This window comes from Zonotrichia albicollis, chromosome 10 (genome assembly GCF_047830755.1).
Source record: "Zonotrichia albicollis isolate bZonAlb1 chromosome 10, bZonAlb1.hap1, whole genome shotgun sequence".
Lineage (NCBI taxonomy): Eukaryota > Metazoa > Chordata > Aves > Passeriformes > Passerellidae > Zonotrichia > Zonotrichia albicollis.
In genome coordinates, this window is record NC_133828.1 from 20,159,422 (window position 1) to 20,186,180 (window position 26,759).

General features: G+C 39.8%; 2 protein-coding genes across 9 annotated transcripts in view; one reads left to right on the forward strand and one right to left on the reverse strand.

Annotated features, from left to right (window-relative positions):
- Positions 1–6,658, forward strand: LOC102073111 (caspase-8). 2 transcript variants are annotated; one of them, XM_005484183.4, is made up of 7 exons: positions 1–358; positions 603–708; positions 1,873–2,008; positions 2,102–2,217; positions 2,703–2,841; positions 3,367–3,868; positions 4,160–6,658. In XM_005484183.4, exons 1-7 carry the CDS (start codon positions 51–53, stop codon positions 4,293–4,295), a joined length of 1,443 nt encoding a protein of 480 aa, XP_005484240.2. In that variant the 5' UTR covers positions 1–50; the 3' UTR covers positions 4,296–6,658. The 2 variants fall into 2 exon arrangements, with proteins under 2 accessions (XP_005484240.2, XP_074404365.1); XM_074548264.1 differs by lacking the exons at positions 1–358; positions 1,873–2,008.
- TRAK2 (trafficking kinesin protein 2) overlaps positions 5,580–26,759 on the reverse strand; it is a 24,969-nt gene continuing 3,789 nt past the window's right edge. For 3 of the 7 annotated variants that reach the window (XM_026791713.2, XM_074548258.1, XM_074548257.1), the window contains exons 2-17: positions 24,551–24,667; positions 23,229–23,402; positions 19,539–19,592; positions 18,696–18,766; positions 17,927–18,043; positions 16,567–16,776; positions 16,105–16,183; positions 14,294–14,424; positions 14,015–14,089; positions 13,259–13,396; positions 12,413–12,492; positions 11,338–11,541; positions 10,903–11,201; positions 10,348–10,632; positions 10,025–10,124; positions 5,580–9,492 (exon numbers count right to left, since the gene is read on the reverse strand). In XM_026791713.2, coding sequence (XP_026647514.1) covers positions 8,814–9,492; positions 10,025–10,124; positions 10,348–10,632; positions 10,903–11,201; positions 11,338–11,541; positions 12,413–12,492; positions 13,259–13,396; positions 14,015–14,089; positions 14,294–14,424; positions 16,105–16,183; positions 16,567–16,776; positions 17,927–18,043; positions 18,696–18,766; positions 19,539–19,592; positions 23,229–23,402; positions 24,551–24,587 — 2,733 coding nt within the window. In that variant the 5' untranslated portion in view covers positions 24,588–24,667 and the 3' untranslated portion in view covers positions 5,580–8,813. Of the gene's footprint in view, positions 9,493–10,024; positions 10,125–10,347; positions 10,633–10,902; positions 11,202–11,337; positions 11,542–12,412; positions 12,493–13,258; positions 13,397–14,014; positions 14,090–14,293; positions 14,425–16,104; positions 16,184–16,566; positions 16,777–17,926; positions 18,044–18,695; positions 18,767–19,538; positions 19,593–23,228; positions 23,403–24,355; positions 24,668–26,759 lie in introns of those variants that run through there. The other 4 variants (XM_026791712.2, XM_014265064.3, XM_074548256.1 and 1 more) reach the window with 3 other exon arrangements.

Here is a 26,759-nt window from a genome sequence, read left to right on the forward strand (position 1 = left end):
CCGCCCCGGGTCGGGCTCCGCCCTTCGCCTTGCGCGGCTGCGGCGCGGCTATGGAGCTGCCCCGGGGGCGGCTGCTGGCGGTCAGCGACGAGCTGGCCGGGGCCGAGCTGGCGGCGCTGAAGTTCCTCTGCCGGGACCACGTCCCCTGGAGGAGGCTGGAAGCCGTCTGGACCCCTCACGACTTGTTCGAAGCGCTGCAGGAGAAGGGCTTGCTGGAACCGGGGGACCTGGCCTTCCTCAGGGAGCTGCTCTACCGCATCGGGCGGATCGACCTCCTGGTTGCCCACCTGGGCTCCAGCCGGGAGCAGGTGGAGAGGGAGCTGCGGGCGCCGGGCGGGGCGCGGGTGCCGCCCTTCAGGTGGGTGAGGGCGCCGGGCTGGGCCGGCCCGGCTGCGCGCCTCGTTCTGCCCGGGACAGCCGTCACCTCCGCTCAGCCGGGCTGAAGGGTTTCCCTTCAGGCGGTCCTGGGCCTTGCGTCCTCCATCTCAAACGGGAAAAAAGGGGAATATGTGCTGGGGGGACAGTAGATAAGAGGAGCGGTGTATAGTACGGTGTTGTACTTGGAAACACGATGAAACAACTCCCTCCACTTCTTTTTCTAGATACTTGCTCTTTCAGCTGTATGAAGATGTCATCGAAGATGAGCTGATGTATTTCAAGTTACTTTTGGCCAACGATTTGCCAAAAAGCAAGCTAACCCGTGAGACTGTAAGTATCTCTGTAATACTTTTTAAAAATTATTACTATAATCCATAGAGGCAGTTGGGTTGCTTACGGGGGAATGAGCTTCACTCTTCTTTATGTGTCACTCTTAAGACGAAAACACAAGAAAAGGGGTGCCCCTGGTTGCACGGGGGACTTGTTTGTGCTGGTGTCAGGCAAAGCTTTTGCAGCAGTGTCACAGCCAGCTGTGCCAGGAGTGCCAGGCACAGAGGCCATCACATCCAACACATCCAAGCATCACAGGGAACTTAGGACGCTCAGTGGCCTTAATAAACAAAAAACTGATAAGCACATTTACTTATCTTAGCCAGACTTTTTTTTTCTCAGTCATTATCAAATATAGAAAGTGATCCACTGTGGATATTATTTTATATGTTTTTTTTAATGCCGAAAATACAGATCTAAGCAGCAGAGTCTTCTCAAGGCTAAGTCAAATAAGTTGGAATTTACAAGTAGCCTTGCAGATCCAGTGCTTTTATGTTGTCCCAGCCTGTCCCAGTTCTGATTCCTTGGTACTTTGTTTTGTCTAATAAAAGTTTTGAGGATTTTCCTTCTTTTCTTAGAGGGGAGACTGTGAGAACTGTTCTAGTAAATTCTTGGGGTGACCACTGTGCTCTGCCACTCACTGATGAGTTTCTGTCCCTTGGGTCCCCTTTTGCTTCAGAGCAATCTCTATACCTCACATGATGGTGTAGAGATTGCTCTGAAGCAAAAAGGGACCCAAAGGCCAGAAAACCCTTTTTGCCAGTGCTTAAGATGGTCACTGTAGTAATTCTTCTGTTTTACTTGAGTGCACAATAGCCACTGAAAGTCGAATGAAAGCAATCATTAAAAATATTGTTACATTCCTGTATAACCACGGTTAGATGTCCTGGGTTAGATCTTAATTAGATCTTGGCACCTCTGAGCTACAGAAAGGAAATGAGTACGTTTTGAGAAGATGTTGGTACTTAACAGTACTCGTAGGTTTTGTTGAACTAGGATTAACTGGCTCAGTTGAGGTCTCACCTGAGCTCCCAGTCAGCTGGATTGACTCTCTGGGCCACATATGCTGTCAGTACATTAAAGCTTTGGTGCACATGCTGCAGCTTCGCTCCCAGTGGCAGCATGGAGGTGCCCTAAGAACAAACTGCCTTTCTGATTACCCAGACAATGCTTGACATTCTCATTGAGATGGAGAAGAAGGGCCTTCTGGGGAAAGACAACCTAAGTATGCTGAAGAGTCTCTGTGAAAAAATTAACATCAGCCTGTGGAACAGAATTGAAGATGGATTAAAGCCGTTTGGTAAAACAGAACAAACCAGCCTCTTCCCCATAGTTATTTATTCTTGAAGTGATGTAGAGGTGTTGCACAGCACTGATCATGAATGCTTTGCAGGCCGAGAAGAGATGCTCATCACAGAGGAACAGAGGGGCAGCACAGGATACCCTGAGGGACATCTGGTGTCATCTGTAGCACCTGGTCCTCCTGGCAGTTTTAATGACCCTTCCCAGGTAAGTTAGTTTATTTCTTAGAAACATCATGATTTTATCTTAGAAGAACTCACCCCTCCATGAAGTGAACAGTTGTCCTAAGACCAACTGTTAAAAGCCCTATCTAGAAAAAGAAAAATGCACAACTCTGCATCCTTTATTCTGAAGTTGTGTCACAGGCACAGCTGCTGCAGTGTTGTACTTCAGAAACATCTGCAAGGATAGCAGGGTAGGCTGAGTTTATGATACCAGGAATTAGGCAGCTGGCTTGGCACCAAGATATGAGTGAACAGAGCACCCTGTGTGGGTTGAGTGTGACTTTGGTGGTCTTGCACAGACTGCCAAAGGCAGTGGGGCAGGGCACTGCCAGGCCCTGGAGCAAAGCTGTTGAGGGAGAGCTGCCTGGAGAGGAGCCAGCTGGCTCTGGACCCTGCTCTGCCACTGACAACAGCTGAGGAGCACTTGGAGGAGAGTGTAAGAGCTTCACCAGGAGTCTTTCTTTTCAGCTGCTCGAAGCATACAAAATGACCAGCCGACCCTGTGGAGTGTGCCTGATCATGAATAACCACAATTTTGCAAAAGCTAGGGAAGGAGTGCTGGAACATAAACACATGAAAGATAGGAATGGGACAGACGTGGATGCAGGTACAGTGAATGTTAAAGATGAGTTTGCCAATCCTTAAAAATAGAAATCTGGTTTCTCTTTCTCAAGGTCTGAATTTCAGTCTTCCCTTTCTAGGATTATTTTTGTTGTATGGCTCAGTTGGCTCGGTTTAATGAGCTGACAAGTCCTAATCAACTCATCAATTTATTAGTGCCTGACACTGAACAATTCACTTGCATTTTGCAGTTTTAGTGAGGTGACTGAAACCTTAAGCAGCACCCTGAGCCTGGACTTTACAAGCTAGGCTAGCTTTGCATCAGCCTTATGCATACTAATTCTAAAATATGCAGAAATATGCAAGAAAACCTTTTAATGCCAGTTAAGGGAACACAGTAGAGATATGATTAGTGATTAGACTACTAGAGTATTTTCAGACCAGGAATGTAGCTACATGCATGTAGTCATGTAGCAGATGACCAGTTATATCTAGAAATGCAATCTGCAGTTGCAGAGTCCAACTTCCATATAATGAAATGTCTCAAATTTCCCTTCTCTTTGCTTTCCAGCGGCTCTGAGGAATGTCTTTAGCAAGCTTCATTTTACAGTAGAAGAATATAGAGATCTCACTGCACAAGAAATCCGTGAGACTGTGAACATCTTCCGGAGTGCAGACCATGAGGACAAGGACTGTTTTGTTTGCTGTATCCTATCTCATGGGAAAAAAGGCATTATATATGGTGTTGATGGGCAGGAAGTACCTATCAGGGAACTGACCACTTCTTTCACTGCACAGAATTGCAATTCACTTGCTGGAAAACCAAAAGTTTTTTTTATTCAGGCCTGCCAAGGTGAAGCTTTCCATCAAGGTGTGACCATCGAAACAGATTCTGGAGAGCAAGATTCTTCTGTGGAGCAAGATGCGAGGCTGCAGCTCGAGTGCATCCCTGCAGAGGCAGACTTCCTCCTGGGCATGGCCACCCTGCAGGATTATGTCTCCTACAGAAGTCCCAAGGAGGGAACCTGGTACATACAGGCACTGTGTCAGCGCTTGGAGTACAGCTGTCCTCGGTACCTATGTTTCCAAAAGATTATTTTTGGCAACACCTGAATTTTTCTTCTGGATGACAAGAATTTGATTTAGATGCAGAGGTAGATGATACAAAGTGGGAATACTTGCTCAGAGTGGAAACAGTGATGTAGGACAGAGCAGCACCATGCAAACTGTTCAAAGCAATTTAGGGAAGTGCTCTGAAGCCTATTAAAAACAGGAGCTGTTAGCACTGGAGTATATCAAGATAGCAAAAATATTACTTTGCTGATGTTAACTGCCTAACACAAACTGTACTTGCTTCTTTGCAGAGGGGAAGATATTCTCACCATCCTGACAGCCGTAAATCAAGAAGTGAGCAGAAAAACTTGTGAGCGGGGCACAAAGAAGCAGATGCCGCAGCCCAGTTTCACCCTGAGGAAGAGGCTCATCTTTCCTGTCAACTAAATGGGAGGCAACTGCAAGCCAGAGAGAGCTGCTGCAGCCTGCAATTGGCTGGTTTCAGAATTCAAACACAACAGACTTTTACTGTCTGCTCTTAGCTCAAGGGCAGATATTTTTAATTTAAACTACAATTAAGGAGAAAAAGCCTTAAGAAATTCGTATTGATACATTAATTTGTATTAATACTTTATACTTGAGAACATCTCTGAGCTTGTCTCTGATTTATTTCTGATCTATTTAGCTGATCTCTCTCAGTGTTTTGCTGGCAAAATTCTACTCAGTGTCTTCTTATCAGCTCTACCACATTACTACTGCTGTCATAAGGTATTTACAAGGCAACTTTCAGAAGACAACTGTTATAAAGCTTTGTGTACTTTATGCCTAACCTTTGCAAAATAAAGGGAGGAGTGCTGTAAATTTTATAGGATACAATCGGCTCCTATCTGTGTGTTTTGTTACTTGTTTCCATGACTTAGAATCTCCATTCTTAGTGGCTTGGTACACTTCAAGGTCAAGTTAAGCATTTGTTACCTGGCATCCTCAGCAGGATCTGTCTCTGACCTGGATTTCAGTGTATCCTCTATGTAGAGTAGTCTCAACAGCGAAAATCAGTTGCTCTGGTACAGCTTCATGGTTGAGTATGTCCAGTTACCCTGTGTTCACTTACCTTTAAGTCTTAGTTCTAAGCACAGAACAAGTCACTAGGTAAGTACCCAGCTCCTTAAAACATTTTAGATTGCCTTCTTTGGTGAGCATGCACAAAACTGCTTTGATGTCTACTCCCATCTGTCACAAATCTATAGGGCTCACATAACGTCAGCTACTGAGATGAAAAAACAACTGTGCTGATGTTAGTCAGTAATGCAGTGCTAACACTGTAATGCTAGAGGAACACACTAGCTGCTCTAAAAGAGGGGAGGACAAAACCTTAAAGCACCACCCATGCACAAAACTCCCCGAGGTACCAGAAAATATGAACGGATTAATTTAAAGTGAGGCTCAACACTTAAATACTGTCTATATCAATTAAATACTGTCTGTATCAACACCTAAATACTGTCTATATCAATTAAATACTGTCTATATCAACACTTAAATACCGTCTATATCAACTTATTGGCTTCTAAAGCCACCTTTTCTGTAGATACCAACTCACTTCACTAAGCTTCTTTACAGTATAATAATCACTATAAATTTTAGCCACAGAAAAGGCCCGATTTTAGGTTGGTTATAGACCACTGTACTAGAGAAGATGACATCTGGAACAGACCACAGAAGATAGCAATATACTGAAAAATGGCATGTTATACATGTTTATTATCAAATTTACATTCCACTATGGAACAGCAGTAAGTGCAAAAAGCAGATGGAAAAAATACCATGAAAATCCCAGACTGTTCAAACACTGTAGTCCCCTCATGTAACAGCCAAATGAAGCCCAATGCAATTATTTTCCTTCCCTCTCTGTTGCTATTCGACTGTAGTAGATGTTTAACTTTGATCACGGGTATTTTGAGCATGCAGGTATCACTGAGTTTATTAAAAACTAACAGTGAAACTAGAAAGGTTTAAGTTTGTGCTTTAAGACAATCGGAATAAGGTAAATACAAGAATTCCCTTCTGTGTCTTGTAACTTGCACAAGCATGGTAAGTCCTCTCTAGCATCCGTGTTTGACTCAAACCTGCAAGATAACACAACCCTGCCAAAATGTAATTCTCCATTCCTTCTAGATCTACCTCTACTCAAACAAAAGATCTGGTGCAGGATGTCAGCCACGCAAGTTTGTCACCTCTCACCCCTCTTATAGGAAACAATGAAAGCCAAATAATTCCTAGAATCATGGTAACTTCTAAAATGTTCTCAGAAACACATATTGTTTAAAAAAAGTTTATCTTGTAGGTTTTGGCACAAAATGGTAAACTTGGAAGAAGTATCAGTTTTCCCTGTTACTGCGAGCCAGGCATGTATATCCAAACTGTGCATGACGATCCAAAGGCATAAATGCATGACAGAATTTGAACAACGCTGCACCACAGCATCAACCCATTGGGCAAACATACACAAACACCATGGTATAGAGATTCTTCCATTTTCTTTTGGCCTTATGTAAAGTATCTGATGATACACCTCAGCTACAAATCAAACTGACCTCTCAACATCCACAGCATTGTTTGAACTGAACCAGTTTATATTGCTGGGCTATGGAATAGGGAAGTATTCCCAGGAGACACATGCATTTCATTTATATGCTTGTAGATCAGTTTTACCTGGACCATGGTCTGCCAAAGGAATTCTGCCTCAGCTGATTTGCTACTCTGCTGATCCACTGCTGGAGTTATCTTATGAAGCGGTTAGAAACACAGTGTAGTACCTTCAAAAATGTATCTGTAACTCAGGTATTCCTACAATAAACACATAAAATGGACGGACTTTTGACATGCTACACACTTCTCTGTTGGCACCAAACTGTCTAAGCTTTTGCTAACTCGTTTCCCTGGAAGTTAGAGATACACTGCAGCCATACATGTCCCAGGCCACTGGAGACCAACAGGGCACTCCCTCCTCTCACTCTTATGCAGCGAGGCAAGACACCATGCTCAGCTAAGTACATACAAACATAAATACTTACATGAAAAAATTAAATATTTTTCACTTAAAAAACAAAATTAACCCGTATATAGTCTTTTAAATAAAATTCACCTTTTGTAAATGTAAGATTTTGCTTAGAGAGCAAAAGGCAACTCCAGGAGTTCCGGAATATTTCTGTGCGCTGCTGACAGACAAGCTTCTGCTAAGAATCCCTGTGCAAGTTTGAAGTGGTTACTCCTTTTCCTTTTACAAAGCAAAAATATCAAAAATCATCACAAGATCTAAAGAACCGTAAAATCAGAAAGGCCATGTTACAAATTTCCTATAAACAAGGTTAGGAAGCTTTCTTTTCCTGCCCTACTCCATTCACCCCTGCAGCAACGAGGGTGCTGATTATGGAGACTGTGCCTAATGGCAAATGCAAATCAGTGTGATTGCACTGGTGCTTCACACCACACCCCCAGACAGCTATGGTAACAGGCAAGGGAAACTTAACTGCTTAATCTAATTGTATGGAAACTAATCATTTTATAATGTTGACAGGTACAGTGAAAATTTATATGAAGACTAAGAAGCTGTTTCTATTCAGGTCACTAGCAAAGACAACTTTTTCTTAAGTTACACAAAACATCTGTTGTAGATTGTTCACTTATGATTAGAACCTTGGACAGGAAGGAATCAAAAAAGCACCATGGGCAGTAATATTTTTATAATTAACACTCAGAAACCAGATTTCTGAAATGAAGTTCTTTTTTGAGTTGGAAAGTCTACTCCAGCTATTTTTCAGAACCACACTTCCTCACTGATCACTGGATTCCAATATTCATTAAAATGCTACAAAGAACAATGCTTTTTCCCTCCTGTTTCTATATAGAGACTGGCAAATTTTGCTCTTAATGAAATCTTTTAAACAAAATCCTGCTTGAAATGAGAATAACTGAATGAAAGGCATAAAGTTTACTGAGAACTCTCAAATATACAGAATGTGAACTTGGCAAGACAAGAGGCAGTTTTCTACACTTCCAACAATTTCCTTGAAGTAAACGCTCTCCATTTAAGTTTTTAAAAAGAAACCCTGAATCAAGCACCAAGGGTTTATTTCCTTTTGCAATGCTGAAATGTGCCTGAGATATTTGTGTGTGTGTGTATGTGTGCACACAAAACTATTCTCATTTAAATAGATGTACACTACACTTTGGAAAGATTTCTTAGCTGGATGTACACACTTTTCTGCTTCTTAATTCTTATTCATTGCACATTTCTCTGTGTGCTTTGTTCACAAGCTCCGGAAAGAAATTAACTTCTGTTAATACATCCCTAACACAATTGCACTCTTTCAAAATATAAATCCTGTGTTTGTAAACTGAAGTATTTCTTTCTTACACAGAGCTAAAGATTCTCTCCCCTCCTTCTCAAAGTGAGGAGGAGTTCAAAAGAGCACAGTTTCTGAAATGAAAAAAAAAATCAAAGTTTTCATATTTGTTTGCTACAGAGAGGAACTTGGGCTGCTAATGCTGGTCAGACTGATTGTTATTTTAATATTATATTTAAATTATGTCGTCTGACTGCAAACAACTAGTAAACACTATGGGTGTATGATGGAAAAAAATGAAATGCCTAGACATACAGGTTAAAGGGTTAAAACACTGAAAATGTCAACAATAGTATTCACTTCTGACTAAATTAAGACAAGATGCTGAAGGGGGTCTTGAAATAAAGCTTTGGTTTTACCTTTCTACCTCCCACAAAAACCTTCTTCCTCAAATCCAAGCAATGTTCCTTTGCTCCTTGGTCCCAACACTTGTCTCTCCCACATTTTAACATGCACATGCCTTCTCCAACGCTTCTGTAACACACCCAACAATGCCTGTACTGGATATTAATCTCTCAAATTATTTACTGTGCTCTAAGTCAAACACCTTTCAGGCCAGTTAGTCTTCCTTTAGCATATCCATTTTTGATGACTGTGTGCAAACAGGAGCTCCCAGTGCTCCAATCATGGCTGGAAGACTCTGGTTTCTTCTCAGTCCTGCCATTAAGTTGCCACCTGCATTTAAAAACCCAGCTGAGTCCTGCCTCTGCAAGCCAGCCTCTGGCCCCTGATTCTTGCCATGGTCCTGTGTTTCAGGGGGCTTGATCACCCTGGCAATGCCCAGCCTCTTCAGTCTGTCCACGAGGCTCATCTTCTGCTGGCCCACATCCGGGACGTTCCGGGAGGGCTTTAGGCCATACATTTCCTGCAGAAACGTTTCTGCTGGCCGAGAGGCCAGGAAATTCTCTGAGTGATGCGCTCGAGGCTCAAACAGCGGAGGGGAAGGACAAGGTGAACGCGAAGGGGAATTCGGCGGAGTGGAAGGAATGGGAAGAGTTCGGGAGGGCTGCAGCAAAGGCGGCTTTTCTAACACGGGGCTGTCGTAAACCTTGGCAGAGATGCCTCGCTCTTGCAAAAGTTTAGCCAGGCTGCTTGTGCTGCTGAAAGTAGTAGTTGAGTCTCTTCTGTTGGTGAGAAATTCTCCAATACTTAGTCTGTAAGGAATGGCTGGAGTGCTCACTACTGGGTTTCCAGTACTGCTGCCAGTATTCCCCAGTGAAAATGAAGCACCCATGGAGCTGAAAGAAAATAAAAATTGAGAGTATACACACATTAGACATTTTTATACCTGCTCTTCATATGCCTTTTAGCATACAGAAGACTCAAGAAAAACCTTAACTATTTCTATCAGCTGTGACAGCTTCAGTACTCAGAATTATTGTTCTGCTAAGTGCCAATGAATTTACCTTCTGTGATCCCCTGTACTCTATTAGCCAGAATATTAACATACCTGTCCAGTTAATAAAAAAAAATAGAATCAGAAAATAAATCATCATGGAATCTTTTTCTCCCCAACAGCTGTATCATACAAGGCAACTGCTACTTAAGAGTTAAAATTTACCTAAAGTTACCTTAACTTGTTTTAACTCTCACTCCAGAGAATTCCAAGTTTTCCTTCATAATTACAAGTATTTTTACTAGTAACATCCTATATGTTGCCCAACTGCCTCAGTATTTTTAAAACTGGTCCATGTATCAAAACAGATACTAAAAAAAAAGTAACTGTTTAATCCCATGCAGCAGCATTCAGGATGTTAGCAGTCCTCATACCTGGGAGTAACTTGAGTGACATCAGATGGGTGAAGGATCCTACAGGTAGTGAAGGTAAATGTGGAATTTGTTGAAGATAGACACTTCCCAGGATTTGAGGCTGCAATGTGAAGAATTTACATCCATTAAGGGTAAAAATAAAGACATACAAGAATGAATCAAAGTTTAAGACAATGTTATTATCACCGTTAATTTTTTGAGTCCTTTTTTTTGAAGTAAAGAACAAGAACAGCAAAGACAGCATTACCACACAGTCTAATACTTTCCATAGAGAAAAGGACACTGCTAAATACTCAGGAAGAAACACTACCCATGCTTCTTACCAGTGAGTGGTACTGCTGCTGAAGTAACAGGTGGCAGGAAAATCCCTGCCACTGGCTTTGCCAACGTACATTTCTTTTCCTCTGGGAAGGACTGTTGTGCTTGAAATGTTATACCTCCTTCACCCTCTTCCTCATCATCTTCCTCCAGGTCAGAGATGTGGTGCATAGATGTGGTATCATCAGACAGAGGGGTAAAGCCTTTAGTAACAACACCTGGTCTTGGGTCAAGAATGGTGCCAAGGTTGGGTCGAGCAAGCTGCTGCCAGTGAAAAAGGGTCTGAGATCCTGGTGTGACAAAAGACAAGAGATTCAGAGAGCCATTACCTACTACTGTGTCAAGTTACAAGAATGCATTATAAAACCAAGTGCAGCTGGCTGGTGCCTACACTGTGGGCAATGCCGTCCAGTGAAGAAGCAGCCTAATGCCAGCTGGAAGCCTACCAAATACTACTGCTTCCTGTTACTGCACATCACACCTAGCTGTACACACCATGATTTAGCTGGTAAATATAAAATCCTTTTCTGATAATGAGAGAAGGAAGATCATCCTCTTACCTTCAATGGGTTTGACAATTTGCAACTTCTCTGGTAGGAGAACACGGAGATTACTAGAGCTGGCAGAGAGATCTGTGAATTCTGAGTTTGTACTTGGGGAAAAGGAGCTTTCTGTTGGTGTACTGCAGCCACTGGCCTCTTCTTTCTGCTCAGCCAGCAAATGCATTTTTCGGTCCCACTCCTCCTCGAAGAACTGCTTCTCACACAGGTAGTTCTGACGACGCAGGGACAGCCTGTGCAGGGCTGTGACCAGGTCACTGTCTCCAGGGGTTCCCGGCTGGCCAGGACTGTGAGCGTCTCTGTGAGAAACATCAAATAATAACACAGGTTAAGCCCATTAAATGAACTATTTCTCTCTTACACAGCAGAAGTCCAGTCTGGGTTTAGTTTTGAATCAGTTCTTTTCAGAGGATGGTAACAGGCTGTGCTTCCTACTTTAAATTCTGCTCAGAGCTGCTCCCTGGGACCATCCGTGCGTGGCTGTCCAGGGGGTGCACGCCAGACTGGAAGGGCTTTGCTGTCATAACAGCACTCGAGCGATTGGATCCAGGGATCGGCAGTGGCGCAGGAAAGGACGGGGAGCGGCCACGGATGATATTGGCAACTCTGACAGTGTCAAACACTCGCCTCTGTTGATCCCTGTGGAAAAGACAAACAAACAAATGTGGGTTTCAGAAGCAAAAAAGATCTAATAAAGAAAAATCTCTGAAAACCAAAGTTTGAAAAGTCTGTGGGGACCCCACTAAAAAGATGTTCAGAAAAACATGATTGTCTAAAACACTCATGTCTTCAGGAGATCTACTCTATTAAGTATCAGAATTACCACTTCTTTACCTGAAAGACCTGAACCTCTACTGATAACTGCTTTAGCCTATTCAAAAGTATATATTTTATTTATTTAATTTGTATATGCTATCAGAAACACATATGCAGTTTATTACTCCTTACTCAGAATTATGAGATCCAAAAACAGTCTTCGGGGTTTTGAAAACTGTTATGTATCTTTCAGCAATTTTTCCATAAGCATTTTTCTATAAGCATTAAAAGGGGTAAAACTAGTACTGTGCATCAGAGAATTTGGATCAAAAAGCCTCAAAAAAAGAATGAAATAACATCCTTTTGGCAAGGATGTTATTTTGATTCTTGTTGTTATTATGTAATTATTATTATATAATTTTATAATTTCTAGTTTCTATAATTTATATTTATATTTATTTTTCTATAATTTAATTCGTTATAATTTATAATTTCTATAATTTCTAGTTTTATAATTTATAATTTCTTATTATTATATAATTTTGTTATTACTTGATTCTTCATAGAATCACGTAAGAATAGCAGGTTTCAAAATTGAAAAGACTACCAAATACTAAAAACCTTTTTTTATTTACAATGAAAACATTATAGAGAGAATATATGCATTTATGAAGTTCCAGAGATCAATTTCACCTTAATTAATACAAGTCTGTGGATAAATATCAAAATAGCACATGGAGATCTGAAAACATACTTTTGCTTGGAGAGAACAGATTCATCAGCCTGACTCAATTCCTTCCTCATTGTCCCTTCAATTTCTGCTGCAAGGGAATCCTAGAGAAAAATGGAAAGGGTAAGAGTTGACAAATTAGATTCAAGTCTTCCTTCTGACAATTTTAGCAGAAAATATCTGTAAAAATTACTTTTAACGATCAGCATTTGTTTGCCCAGTATCAGTATGCTCTGGACAAACCCTTCTGCCCCTGAAGGAAGGGCATGTGGGACAGTTTTCCACCATAACTATACCCATGTGTAACCAGGAGGGGTTCAGTTGTCATTAGCAACATCTGCTTTTTCTTTGTGTTTCTTTATGTACTCTGTATGTTGGTTGCTTTAGTTAAGCTACAGATTTTAAGAGCACTTCTTACAGGTATACTTGAGTGACTCTGTACACACAGAGCAACCAACCAAAACCTGAAGAATTCCCAGATATTTTGGTTATGTGACATGCTCTGTTTCTTAAAGAAACACTGTTGAGTTATAAAATTCACACCCACATCAAACAAGACACTAGCACAACTGAGCATAAGCTATAGAACATGCCAATTCCCTTATTAAACAGAAATGGCATCTAAACAGGAAAAATAATTGCAGTGTCACAGTTTGTCAGGTGAACAGTTAGCTTCCTAACTAATTTCCTAAATTTCTCACAAGTGTACACATTGAAGAATTGAATTGAAAAACCAACAGATCAGCTCCTTTGCCTACTACAAAGTAGTTCTGGCTGCAGTTCCTGCAAAGGAGCAGCTCCTAGAGCAGGTGTGCTCCTAGAGCTGCTCAGTGCCAGAGCTGTGTGTGCCACACTAGAGGCGCTGGTTACCACAGGAAATGCTCCCCGGGCCTGCGAGTGGCACAGACAAGCGACAGAGCTGGCTCTGCTGCGCAGCAGCTTCACTTCCTCCTGGGACTCGTGCAACATGCCCAGACACTCTGCATTCCGGTCCTGAAACTCATGCAGCTGCAAGAGAAGAGAGCCCATCACATCATCTCTTCAGAGAGAAGACACAGTGAAACTGAATGACCTCCTACAGGAATCTAGAATGGCTGACTGGACACTGTGAGATTCTTTCAGCTGCAGGGCACATGCCCAAAACTAGAATGGACAACAGTCAGCACAGCATCCATAGGAGTTTTAGGGACAAAGCACGGAGATTCAAAAGAGGAAAAAGTATGACGAAATTCAAAGGAAATTACATTGAAAAAATGCAAATACACTAACTACTGATGCAAAAGAAGTAAAAAAAGAGAACTGCCTTAAAATCTAATGAGCCACAGTACTGTTGACATAATCAGTAATAGTCACACTAAAGCACTCTTTTTCTCATAACTAAGAATAGTAAGACCTCCCTATTTGAAACACACTCCTTGCCTTTTATACTCCTGTGAACTACAAAAATATTTGTGTAGGGTTAAGAAACATAATTACTCTTTCCCTCCAATCATATGACTTAAGACAATGAAAGATTAAAATCCTACATAATTAAAAAGCAGTAGTTCCCACTGTTTCTCTGCTTTCTTTCTCATGTATTCTATGCCAAACATTTATCTAAATGTGTGTTACAGAAGTCTTAAGTACCTCTGCTGTCAGTTGTCTCTGAGCATCTTTGGAGGCTTGTAAATGAAGTTTAAGCTCTTCCTTCTCAATCACATTCTGAAAGGACAAAAAGGTGCTCATCATTTTCTCAGCTGATTTCCCTGGGAGACTGATCCTCTGCCAGACTTTGCTGGAACAGCCTCTCTCTTGCAGTGCAACCCTGGGGCTTGCCAAGACAAATTTTGCCTGCTGTGAGCACTGGCACACACATGCTGCACAGACACCTGTGCACACACGGACACTTTATCAGCATTCCCTTACTTCTTTGAGCTTATGCTGAAGATCAACAATCTGGGACAAAAGGGATGAGATCTCTTCCTGGTAGCGAATCACCTCCTCACTCTTCTCTGACAACTCCTCTGTTATCCTGGAAATCTGAGCATTTGTTTGCCCTACAAGACACAAAAGGAACTTAGTCAAGACCTCCCACAAAAAAAAAAAAAAAAAAAAAAAAAGAAAAACCCAAACCAAAAACAACCCCAAGCCAAACCTAAATCCCAGAAAGGATGAGTGCAAGTCAACAACAATCTGCAGAACCATCAATTCTCTTACGAAATCAATTCATAATACAGAAAAGTGGGTGCCTTAGAACATCCATAAGGAACAGACTAACAGTGGGGAGAAGGGGGAAAAAGAGTTAATTTCAAATGCAGGTATAAGGTATTAAGAACTAAGCATGCATAATCTGAAATACACATGATCAGTATGTGGAATGACCACAATAAAACAATTTCAAATGACATAATGACTCATGACCAGGGCCAGACTTGGAATATGCTGGAAAAGTCTGGTTCTGAATTAATCTTGTTATTAACTCCCATTGTAAGCAAAGGCATTTTGTCAAACCTTGTCAACTGTAACATACACTTTTGATCTATTCCCCAAAGATCCACTCAATACAATTCCCTGATTCTTTTTTTCCTTTTAGCAAGTACTTAACAAAGTGAGATGACAAAACATCTCCAAGAGCTGGAATATTTTTATGCAGCTAGCCTTGTTTATACACTTGCCCTGAAAGCATTGCACAGTCGTAAGAAAGTCTGATCAATCTTGCATAAAGGTCACACTACAACATTAGTGCTTGTTGTACCTCACACATTTACTGCAGAACAAGGCCCTGATTAAGGGGCTGTGAGCATTTAAGCTCAGTCAGATACCATCTTCCTGAAAATGCAAATTTTAAAGCAGTAGGCAACACAGCTTTAGGAGATGATTTTTCTGCGAATCTAAATTACCAAGCATGCCTACTCATGCCATGGAATTGAATAAAAAGTACATTCACAGACATTGTCACTGAAGGAAAACAGGAGAGCATATTTGAACTAACTCCTATTTGCAAAAGATGCATATTTTCTCAGTGGAATCAGAGTAATTTAACAACTAAGTAACAATTCATAGTATTTTAGGGCCATCTGTAACAAGAAAAACAAAGTAGCAACCCAGTCTTCTTTATGGCGGTTGTAGAGAAAAAAATAATCTTACACATAATTTAAGGTGATTATGCACAAAGGAAGTAGTACAGATCAAATGACTACAGGTAAAAAAGCTATTGTTATTTATTGTTTCAGAATACTTAGCATGCATTTATATAAGAGTAGCTGAAATTCTTTGCAAATAAGCAGTCCCCAAAGTAAATACAAACAACTGCTCTAGACAAATTAAGCATCTTGCTAATTTTAATGCTTTGGTTCATAACATATATTCTAAAACTAATGTGTTCATAGTTTTAAGAGTCTATACATTGACCTATTTCAGTGTCAAGTGTGCTGAATATACAAGGAGAATATTTTGTTGATTTTCTAATGTCTGTAGGCTTCAGATTAGAAAGTTATGGACATCACCTTTTATATTCATTTTCCCCTTCTAAACATGACACACAGAGCTGAATTTGAATGCCAGAGTGAAACCTGATGAAATAGAGAAACAACCTTGCACTTGGGCAAAGGGCAAGACTTCAATGATTGGCATAAATTACTGAAGCCCATTTTTGGATTCAGGATTAACTAAGAAGGTGTAGGCACCAGGTATTTCACCCACCACCCTGCCATTGCAAATACAGCCTGGATACTCACGGAGTTCTTTGACACAGTCATTGACCAGCTGCTGCTCCTTCTCTTCATAGGTAATGGTTTCTGACTTCAGATGGCAAGCCTTTGAGAAAATTATTCATTTATCAATAACAACTTCAGTTTGTCTATAATGTTATCAATTTTACATCTAAAATTCTTGCAACTGAAGAGTCTCCCCTCTCTTTAAAAACTCTATGCAACTGTGTTTTCCACCATAACCTGTTTCCCAGAATTTTACAGATATTTTATGTGAAAGACAGATAGACACATGAACAAAGCCTGATCTCTTGTCTCTAATAAAAAAAATTGTTGCAAAAAGACAAAATTTGGGAAAGTGCTCAGGAATGATTTGCATACAGTGACACAAAACATGAAGCACAAAATGTGCTTCAAGAGAAACCCTGCTGCTGGATTTTGCACACCCTGACTCATTGTTTCACACTCAGTGCTGTCAGTCAGATGTACCTTGGATCGCAGAGCCAGGTTCTCCTCCTCCAGCTCCCTCAGCTTATCCTGCAGGACATCCAGCTGCAGTGGGTCGTGGCACACGGTGAAAGACTCATTGAAGCGCAGCGGGGTGGAACAGCTGGAGTCTGTCTCGCTCTCCTCGGACGCAATGGAAACGATTCGCAGCAGGTCATCCTTCTTTGCCAGCTCATGCTGCAGCTGGTTAACCTGGGACAAGTGAAGATCACCAGCACGTGAAGTACACTTTACATACACAATATCATACTCCATTATTTATGCAGCCTCTGGAACATCACTGCTCCTGATTAGCTCACACCTCCATTTGTTTACAGGAAGTTCGCAAAATCGTAATTTTACCACAGCAAGGGAGACAGATAATTCAAGACACCACAAAAATGAACAACAGAACCTACTTTTTAAATAGTTAACTGCAAAATCATTTTCCAGCTGTCTCAATACATTATTTCATTTAAACATGCTAGCTATCATTTTGATTATGACCATTACTCTGAATTGTTGAGTTCCTGGAGAAAAGGATTGAGAGACAACTATTTACATGTACAGAGTGGTACCTTCCAGTCTGCACATTAAATGACTCATAGGACAATTAAAAACAAAAGAAGAGATAGATCTCATGTAGATAAAATCTATTTTGCTTATCTACATTTTTCTATGTATACCTAAGTTTATGCAGTCCTACAGCTGATGATGAGTACATCCTTGTCACTAGCATACTGTTTTATACAAGCAGCTAAATCCATTTCACTGTAGCTTACACTACATCTCTTGATCACAGGGTTATTTGTTAACTATTTAATTATTTTCTTAATAAAAAAACCAAAGAAAAGGTTAGATCAAGAATTTGTGCTTACAGGAAGAGATGGAGTGAAGATCTTGATAAGAATTCACTTTTCATTACATTTTATTTATTCATTTCTTTACTCTTAGTGTAAGCACCCCATTAACCAGCTCACTTTCTGTGAAGTTATGTAGCAGCTCATGTCAGATGAGATGTCAGATCTCTTGTTTTGACTTGTATTAGTCCATTTTTAGTTTAACAGTGGGAAATCAGATTTATGGTCTGATATACCCTAATGATATCTAACACTCTCATAATTTCTCAGTAATTACAATATGTTGTCTTCATATTCAATTCTTGGACTGCAAAAAGTGATTGAACAATGATTAGGAGAATGACATCTAAGCACACTTCTGTAGTCCAAGAGCACCAATTGCCCCAAAATGATATATTTCTTTTGATCCTCTTACCACCATCATAAATGGGGAAAAAAAAGAGAGGAAAAAAATGGAAAAAACCCTAAATAAAGGAAAAAAAGAAAGAAAAGCAACTACTTACTCTGTCTAGAGTTTGTCCTAACTGTTCTTCCAGTGCTTCATTCTGCTCCATCAACAGATGGTTGCGCTTAAGGAGAGCTTGTCCAATTCGCGCTGCCAGTTCCAGGTCCCGATCCTTCTGCTCACAAAATGAGAAAAAATTGTTTCCTTTTGATCATGTAAGGTTTAAATTCAGAGCAGCTTCAGATTCTCCTAAATACTGCCCAATGCATCAGCACTCTGAGATCTCCCTTCACTCTCAAATGGATCAACATTGTTAGAAAATTATTAATGCTTCATCACTTGGATCCAGAACACATCCATAACTGTGGTTTTTGATACAGCATATTCTCTTCCACAGCCATTTGCAGTAACAGAAGGGGAAAGCACCAAACCTGGGAACAGTTCTGGGTTTTGTGCTGAGTACAAAGATTATGTGGGCTCTGTTGCATCACACACACACACACAAAAATCACACTTGCAGCCTTCCCAGTGACACTTTCTCCAGAACAGAGTGCTCAGCCTAAACAGTGGTGAAAGGGCAGAAGCAGAGGAGCACCAGGAAATCAGAAGAAAGCTGTTTCCTTCTTACACTCACTGCCTTCATGGGTGCCCACAGTTACGTTATGTTTTGTTTCTGAGGTAGTGCAAGCAAGTGGGCAGCTTCTCATTACCCATGTGTTTGATAAGCAGCTCTTGAAGATAACTGAATCAAAATGGTCAGCAGCTGAATGAAACCCTCCCTCAAATACATTCCCGTTACTGCATTAACACAGCAGAGACCAGCATACCTCAGCTAACAGACGTCTGACCATGTCAGCTTCACCGTAGTCTTTCTGCTCCACATTGTCGGTGCCAAGAACTGAAGAGAGACAAACATGCTTATTTTATTGAAGGAAAGACAAGAAGATTGTGGGAAGTGGGAGAGCTGAACTCAGAGGATATTGTTTATATACAAACACAGTACTTGGTTGACAAAGCTAGCAGAGGCTATGAAAATGCATCTTCAACTTCCTTGAAATGTGAAACAATACTCCTTTGGGAGACTGATAAATGAGGTATTGAACATTTGCACCTTTCAGCAATGTTAAATAAGACTTGAGGTGCTCACACACCTTTCAAATTTAGAAAAACTCCTAAGAGCAATTTTTTGAATACAGCTAAGCAATTAAATCCTCCAGCCTGCTGGGAAGAGAAGGAGGAGTATATTGGAGAATATCCAAACATAGTTAAACACATACTTTAACCCTGAAGCAAAATTCCCACTAGGCTGTGTGACAGCTGTACACAGGAAGTATGGAGACCCCTGAGACAAGCCATGAAAATGCATTTATTAAGGGCTTGACCATCTTGGAAACAATTAAGAAGAAATGAGATAATGTATGTCTGAGTTTTGGATGTAGCAGTAAATGCTATCTTAGTAATCAAGGGATTCCGATGTTTGAAGAGTCTGCAAAACTATTAAAAAACTGAGAAACGGTAGATTGGAAAAACAAGACTGAGTGAAGAATAAGCAAAGCAAACGAAAAATTTGTGACACCTCTGAAACCACAAGTGCCAGAACTGCAAAGCATTGGTCTGCTCTAGATAGTGTCCTGATAAAAAGATGGTAGTAACAAAGGCATCTTAATTACCTTGTGCAAATTTGTGAGATCCATCCAAGGAGGAGGAAGGAAGTTCAATAAGAGCTAGAGTGACAGATAATCAAAGATATAGAGGGGAAAAAAGAGAACAAAGAAGAGAAAGAATTAAAATGTAAGGAAATGAGTAATTTTCTGCCATGCATCTACCACAATAAAAAAATAAATGCATGTGCAAACATAGTTTTTTCACTATTAACACTTTCTAAGGCCATTTAGGGAACCATTTAAATGTAATAGTCTTCAGAAGCAGAATTATACATCTCTTTATCAGGTGATGAATGTTTGTGCTAAGCTCAACAGCAATTAGCTAGTTTTGCTTTATGAAGTCAGAATCATTAAAGTGAAGAAGGCAGCAATATAAATTTAAGAATTACTGAAGTAGCAGTTTCAACTGACTGTTTAATTTAACCTTTTTCAAAATTAATTCCATCATCACTGAACTGCAAAATGAGATTACTATAGATTTGATCTCAATATTTCCTTCACTCTTTCACCTTGTTTAAACCTCATTTTACTCTGAATACACAGTGGTATTGATTATCAGTTCTTTTCTTTGTTTTGTTGAGGACTGCAGACTCAGTTATGAGATGGTGAAGTGCCAAGATAAAGTGCACACTAACTTTATTGCATATGTTATATAAGCTGTCCACACCCTTTACATACATAATGCCCACAATTAAACTTTCAAAGCATAACACTACACCTATATTAAGATCAAATCCAAGTTGGATTATACTAAAAAAAGGGGGCTTTTTTGTAATTTTGAAAGAGAAGAGAACAGGAAGAACAACACAGAAGGAAAAGTTTTACTGTTTCACTAAAAGCTTAAAAGAAAAATATGTCAAAGTAACAAACCAAATGCTTTTCATCAAGTAGATCAGTAAGCATAAAAACCCAACACATGCTGTTTAAGCATGCAGGAGCTTTGAACTTATAGAACTGTCACTTACTGATTGTATTTCTTAGCAGGAAAAAACCAGAAACTCTACTAAATTTAAAGTACCTACCTATCAGTAGCATAAAATGCCTTTGGAAGACAATTTTACTTTACTACTTGGTTGCTGATACTGGGTGCTGGAAGGGAGACTCCAAACCCATCTAGCTTACCAGTATTTGGACAATTAACTCCACATACATGACTAAGTTACAGCCATTACATGCAGAATATTATAGCCAGCTCTCCTGTGGTAACTGCTCCTAGCAGGTGATTTCAAGTTATAAGTTTCTATCCAGTTCCTCTAATAAAAATTTACACTAATTCCGTACTAATCCCAAGGTTACTCAGGTAGGTAAGTTCCTAAAATCAAGAGCAAATATCTTTGCTCCGATAACTAAAATCACAGAAGCAACAGCTTTAAAACTTAACTCTATATAAATTTCTGTGTTTTCTCTCAGTACAGAAACAAAACTATGCACAGTTTATTAGAATTCTCTCTTGAGAACACATGCATGTGCAATACTCACCTTGCCAAGTGAAAGCTGCAATTAACTCCTCATTTTGGTTAAAATTCTTGTTATGTTGTGCCATGACCCTTTATTCACACATGTAAAGTAGTTCCAAAGAGAGATCTTTCGTAATTCAGGATTTCTTACACTAGCACAGTTGAAGCAGAAGATATTCTTCCACCTCACTGAACACACTGCCAATGTGAACCCAGCTGACAGATCTTCTTATAGGTAGCAGCAGCCATAAAAAGAGGAGGAGCTCAAGTGCAGTAACTACTGTGTTGTTCTGGGGCTTTTTTCTCAACTAGAAATTCACTCAAACCATATATTTAGCATTCTCTTTTGGAGAAAGTTATAAAAATGTTTCCTTACATATATGTATGGGGAGGAAGATACACAGCTAAAACCCCATGTCATGCTTCATGTCACATTTATTCCCAATTCCAAGCAACAAAGAAAGATTCAAGTTTCACCTAACAAGTTATTAAATAACTAGAATTTGATTTATATCTGTGTTTGTCCGGGACTCTCCCAGTATGTCCCTGTAGGTTACTAGTCTCAAAAAAGCTACCATGATTTCAAGAGTCTGGACAATTTCTAGGTGAAACATAAACCATATTTATCTTGAGTTTACAAGACTCAGCAGTTACAAAAGTGGTCTTAAATGATACAAGAATTAGTTTTATATGTTATGCTTAACAGCTATCTTTTAATTCAATTTCAGACAGTTACAAAAAAACATTTTAAAATACTTTAAAAACTCCTACAAGCAGTTTATTGTTTTCAGAGGACACCTTCTCTATTTGAAAAGAACTTCCCTCTGGGAGAACTAGGAAGACAGCCCTTTCTGCAGTGCCTTGACAGCCAAATAACACACAACAGGCTTCATGAAAGCTTTGTTGATAAAACCCCTCCCTCTCCTGCAGGCTGAAAATGCAAGCTCACCCTGACTGGATGTCCTTTGGAGCCCTGAGTTTTGTCACACAGGTGAGGCGCTGAGCAGCAGAGCCACATTTCATGTCAGGCACAGACAGACTCTGATCCCAGCTCCTTATAATGAACACTGAGACACAAGTACACACCCCTCCAACCACACAACTGCTTCCAGTGAACTACAAAAGCATGCACAAGACTATAAAATCATTTATGCTTGCAATATAAGTATCAGAAACAGTCTGAGCAATAAACATTAAGAGACTTTCCAATTACTTTCCACAGTTAGGAGTTCAAAACCCTCAAGTTCAACTCATAACAAGGTCACTCTAAATTGCTGAGTACTGCATTCTTGGGAGGTGATATTTTAATCTTTGCTATTCCTTTGCTATGCATCCTTGGGAAGTTTAAACTACACAGAACAATGACAAAACAACTCCCTTTTAGAGGTGGCGTGTACAAGGAACAGGTAATCATTACAGACTGTACATAAATAACAAGTTCACTCTTCTCTGTGGTTTGTTCCCATAGTTCCAATATGAGAGAAAACAGGACTTTCCCATTTCTCTGAAGAGATTACAATGCGTTCTCTTCACAAGAAAACAGTTAGCAACTACAGGCAATTAAGTGTTCAATTATTTCGGCAACTTTCTATTCATTTGATTTTAACATATTACAGGTTTTTTCATGTGACTGAAGCTGTCCATTTTCCTCTTTATCACTTGATAGATTTAGGAGTAAGTTACTCAGTATTTTCAGAACTGGAAGGCAGTGATCAACATTGATCTAGTACCCACCTATACAGGGTCCTGGGAAAGGAAGAAACCATTTAATACAGAAAAATAGGGGAGCAACTAACAAACTTAAGAACACACCACAGCACCTATCTGCCATTCATTCCTTCTCTATCTCCAGAAGAAACCACCGACAGCACTTCACCAACATTACTGACATAAAACATCACCAAATCAATAACAGCACCATCAGCATTCCTGAAAACAGAACTGCTTCACACTCATACCTCTTGTATGAGGTATACATCTCTTCTAGCACTGTTCTAGGTTCCTGCCTCTTTTTCATTCTCACATGTTCCCATTCTTACTTCAGTGTGTAATCTGATGATCAGGCAGTCATTAAGCATCCTAAATCAGCCATTAGAACTGCAGTGTGAACCACAAGCACATCCCCTGAAATCAGCTTTTTCTGTCCCAAGTTTCCCAGATGCGACCATTTCCTGGTACTAACACTAACTGTGTATGGAGCAGTTTATCTCAGCACTTGGGGCAGGAACTGCCAACTCACTCATGTAACGGAAGGAGTCCTCCTGACGGGCGGGAGCAGCCCCCTGGGGCAGCGGCACCCAGTCTGCGCTCTCATACAGGCACAGCGAGTCCGCCCGCAACTTGTAACCCGGCAGCTGCTCCTCCAGCATGCCCACCAGCTCCACCTCGGCAAGGTCCTCACTGGAGCACCCATCTGAAAGAGTAATGTCAACAAAGCATTGTTAAACAGATGTCAAATTCAATAGTGCTGCCACAGTACTGTACAGTTTATGTACCATAAAATACTTCATAAATCTTTGGTAGATTTGGAAATAATTATTCTGTACCAGACAAAATACCAGAATACTTACTGAATCAATGCTTGATTTATACTTCAATACTTGTAAGTTCCTCACCCTCAGCTGATCCTAAAACTTCCTGAAAAGATGGTATACTGTGTCCCTCCAACTTCCTGAATATAATGCATGTAGTAAGTTTGAACTTCTATCTTTGCTTCTTCATTGAGCTAAAACACAAACCTACATTTTACCAGCTAAAGTCTCATTGACTTTTCATAGTTTTTTCACTTCCCTTTTCTGAAGGAAATTCACATTTATCTTGTTCTTCTGTTTTATGCATTGGTTTGATAATGAACATAGATGCAAACAATCTTAAAAGTAAGCTAAATCAATTGAATACTGCTTTGAAATCAGGGAACAAGTATAAAATTTCATTATCATCCTTATGGAATCACACTCTGAGAAACATGATACTAAAACCCCTGCAAACAAAGTTCAGCTCTTTCTATGTTGTGTGTGCACCTTAATTTCATCACAATTACTGAAAGAACCCACATTAATACTAAATTGGTAAAATATCAGTGGTATGCAATGATTATCTTTGCAAGATTTCCACTCAGGATGAATACTATCTGCAGTACCTTCCAATGGAAAAAACACCAGTGTTGACTACTGACAGTAAGAATTTTGCAAACAGTATTTTGCAGTGCACAGTGACTTTACAAGTGAGTCTAATGTCACTGTTTTTGTTCCTCTGCAATATCACATAAGCAGTACAAAGAATGTGAAACATAAGGTTGTCTTCATGTTGGTGCTTTATGACATGTTAGACACATTCAAGATTTGTAATAGTAATTCTTCAACTTACCAGGGATGCTGTCCAAGCCCCTGGGATCAAAACTCATGAGTCCTTCCTTCACAGCTCACTTCCTTGCAAAGAGCATTCTGTAATCAAGCTGTGCACCATTCCTTTATTGCTTTGGTAAAAAGATGCCTTTGGTTTAGGGACAAAGTAAGTGAGAGCCATCCAGCACAGAGACTCACAAATCCGGCATCAACTCACTTCTGCAGGCTGCTTCAAACTCCAGATCTACTGCCATCCTAGGACATGCCTATTTCATCTGGGCTGCTGATCATGTGTTTCATGTGAGCTTCACCAGCTTCTCAGCTCACCCATCACCTAAATATAAAACAAAGAGAATGCCAAGGTTTAACAGATTTCACTCTTTTAAGGGAGACAGGTAAATTGCTGTGACTTTGTCTCTTTCAGTCTGAATTTCCCCTCTGTATTATAATTAATTATTAAAACAAGCATTTTATTTCCAGTTTACTCAGTACATGTAAAAGGTAGCACTAAAATATGTTTTCTCCCTGTAGACATCTCACCTTAAACATGGACTTGGTCAAATATCTCTTTGTCTGTACTATTCATCTTCTTTCATACAATATTTAGTGTATTCAGGTCATTCACTGAAATGAGGCATTTCCTTTTTATGCTAACAGACAGCAGCTCCAACTAAACAGAGATTTTCTTCAGGCCACTACATTTATTTGAAGTGATGGATTCTAAAGGCAGGATTGTAAAACATCACCCTGAAGATTTCTACTGTTAAAAAATGTAAGTTTTACACAACTGTTTGCTTGAGTCTCTTTTCCTTTAGGAGCCTGTTAATTAAAAACTGGATCTATCAGAAATTTACTTTGTGGACTGTGATAAAATTTGTGTTTTCTCTTCAGCAGGGACTCAGGTAAACCAGAAAATGAAACTACTGTGACTGATTCAGATAAGCTATCAGAAGAGTTTAATGAAGTAAAAATACACTTTTCCTTTGCCAAGACTGATGAATCACCTTCCATATAAGACAGTAGTTCTAGACGACAGAAAGATATAAAACTGAAAACAAGTGTCCCTTTCCCTCCTTTGGCATTCAGTTAACATAAAATTCTCTTAAAAGCCTTCATTAATTTAAAATTTGCTCTTAACACTTTCCCCAAGATCTCCAATCACCAAGCACAACAATCAGAGGTTTGTTTTGCTGTCTGTAGCAACCTCTTATTTGACAAGATTAAAATGGACAGTGCAGGAGCTTTTTAAAGCAAGCCTGGAGCCTGCCAGTTCATCTGGCTGTAGACTTTGGCAGGAGATCAAAAAAGAACTTTCTTCCATTAAGGTCAGCTCATACTTGTGTGCAGTATCTTCTTGTTTTGTCATTCATTTCTTTATGTATGTAGCCTGCTTATCAGTTGTAATTATTATGCATATTAAGCACTTAATAAAAAATTTTGAGATTTCAACAACATTTTCTGAATGTGTAGATGTTTCTAGCACTTCTAAAAAATTTTCTAGAGGCTGCTTTTTAAATGGATTGCTGAAAAGCATACATTCTTCTAAATGTATGCTTCTCTAAAACAATTTAATACAACATAATAAAAGACATTTAAGAAGACTGCTGTAGATCTACACATGCAAATGACTTTAATTTGTAATAAGAAGAGTCACTATACAGCTAGACAAAGGTCAGCAGCATAGGACAGTTTCTTCACAAGTCTAACTCAACCTTTTTCCTTTGAGTTTTAATAATGCAAAAATGAATGCTGCTACTTCTCAAGATTGGTTTTAATCTCTCTTCCCAGTGCAAGCAGAAGCACTATTTGTAGCAGGTCAGTCTCAGTTCAGCCAAAGAGAGAGGGGGTGAAAAAAAGGTGATTTGGCTAAATGTTTTCTGGAGCACCAGGCCAACACCAAGCTATTGAATTGAAAGGGCAAACTCATTTGTAAAACCTTTGAGAAGTTTACTACATAAGCAAACACCATAAAAGTTAATGCTTGCATTTCCAGGGCTTCTCATAGCTTTAGTTTCCTGTACCATGGGGCAACTTCTATAGAAATCCAAGCACTGGGCAGTTCCACCCTGAAAGTGACTCCATGGCCCTTCTACACTGCAGCTATAAAACATTTCCTAACTGCAGATTCCTCCCGCAAGTCAAAACTATGATTAAACACATTTCAATAAACCCCATAAATTTTATGACCATGCTATAAAAAAGATGGACTAGAAATTAAAATTGTTAAATCGTGCAGAAAGACATGTCCAAAAGAGAAACTAGAAAACTTTCTCAGATACTGATTTAAATTTTTATTTATAAAGATTATTTGACACTGATCTACATCTTATCAGTTTTGTTCCCCTACTCCCTCAAAGGCCAATTTCCCATTGATGTTCACATATTTTACTAACAGGTTAACTGAACATAGGAAAAACAAGGGAAAT

Excerpts from the sequence above, each read along its gene's own strand:
- LOC102073111 (XM_005484183.4), top strand. The coding sequence starts at position 51 with ATGGAGCTGCCCCGGGGGCGGCTGCTGGCGGTCAGCGACGAGCTGGCC. Across the intron at positions 2,009-2,101 it reads AGATGGATTAAAGCCGTTTG|GCCGAGAAGAGATGCTCATC; the intron begins GTAAAACAGAAC and ends AATGCTTTGCAG. Across the intron at positions 2,842-3,366 it reads TGGGACAGACGTGGATGCAG|CGGCTCTGAGGAATGTCTTT; the intron begins GTACAGTGAATG and ends TTTGCTTTCCAG.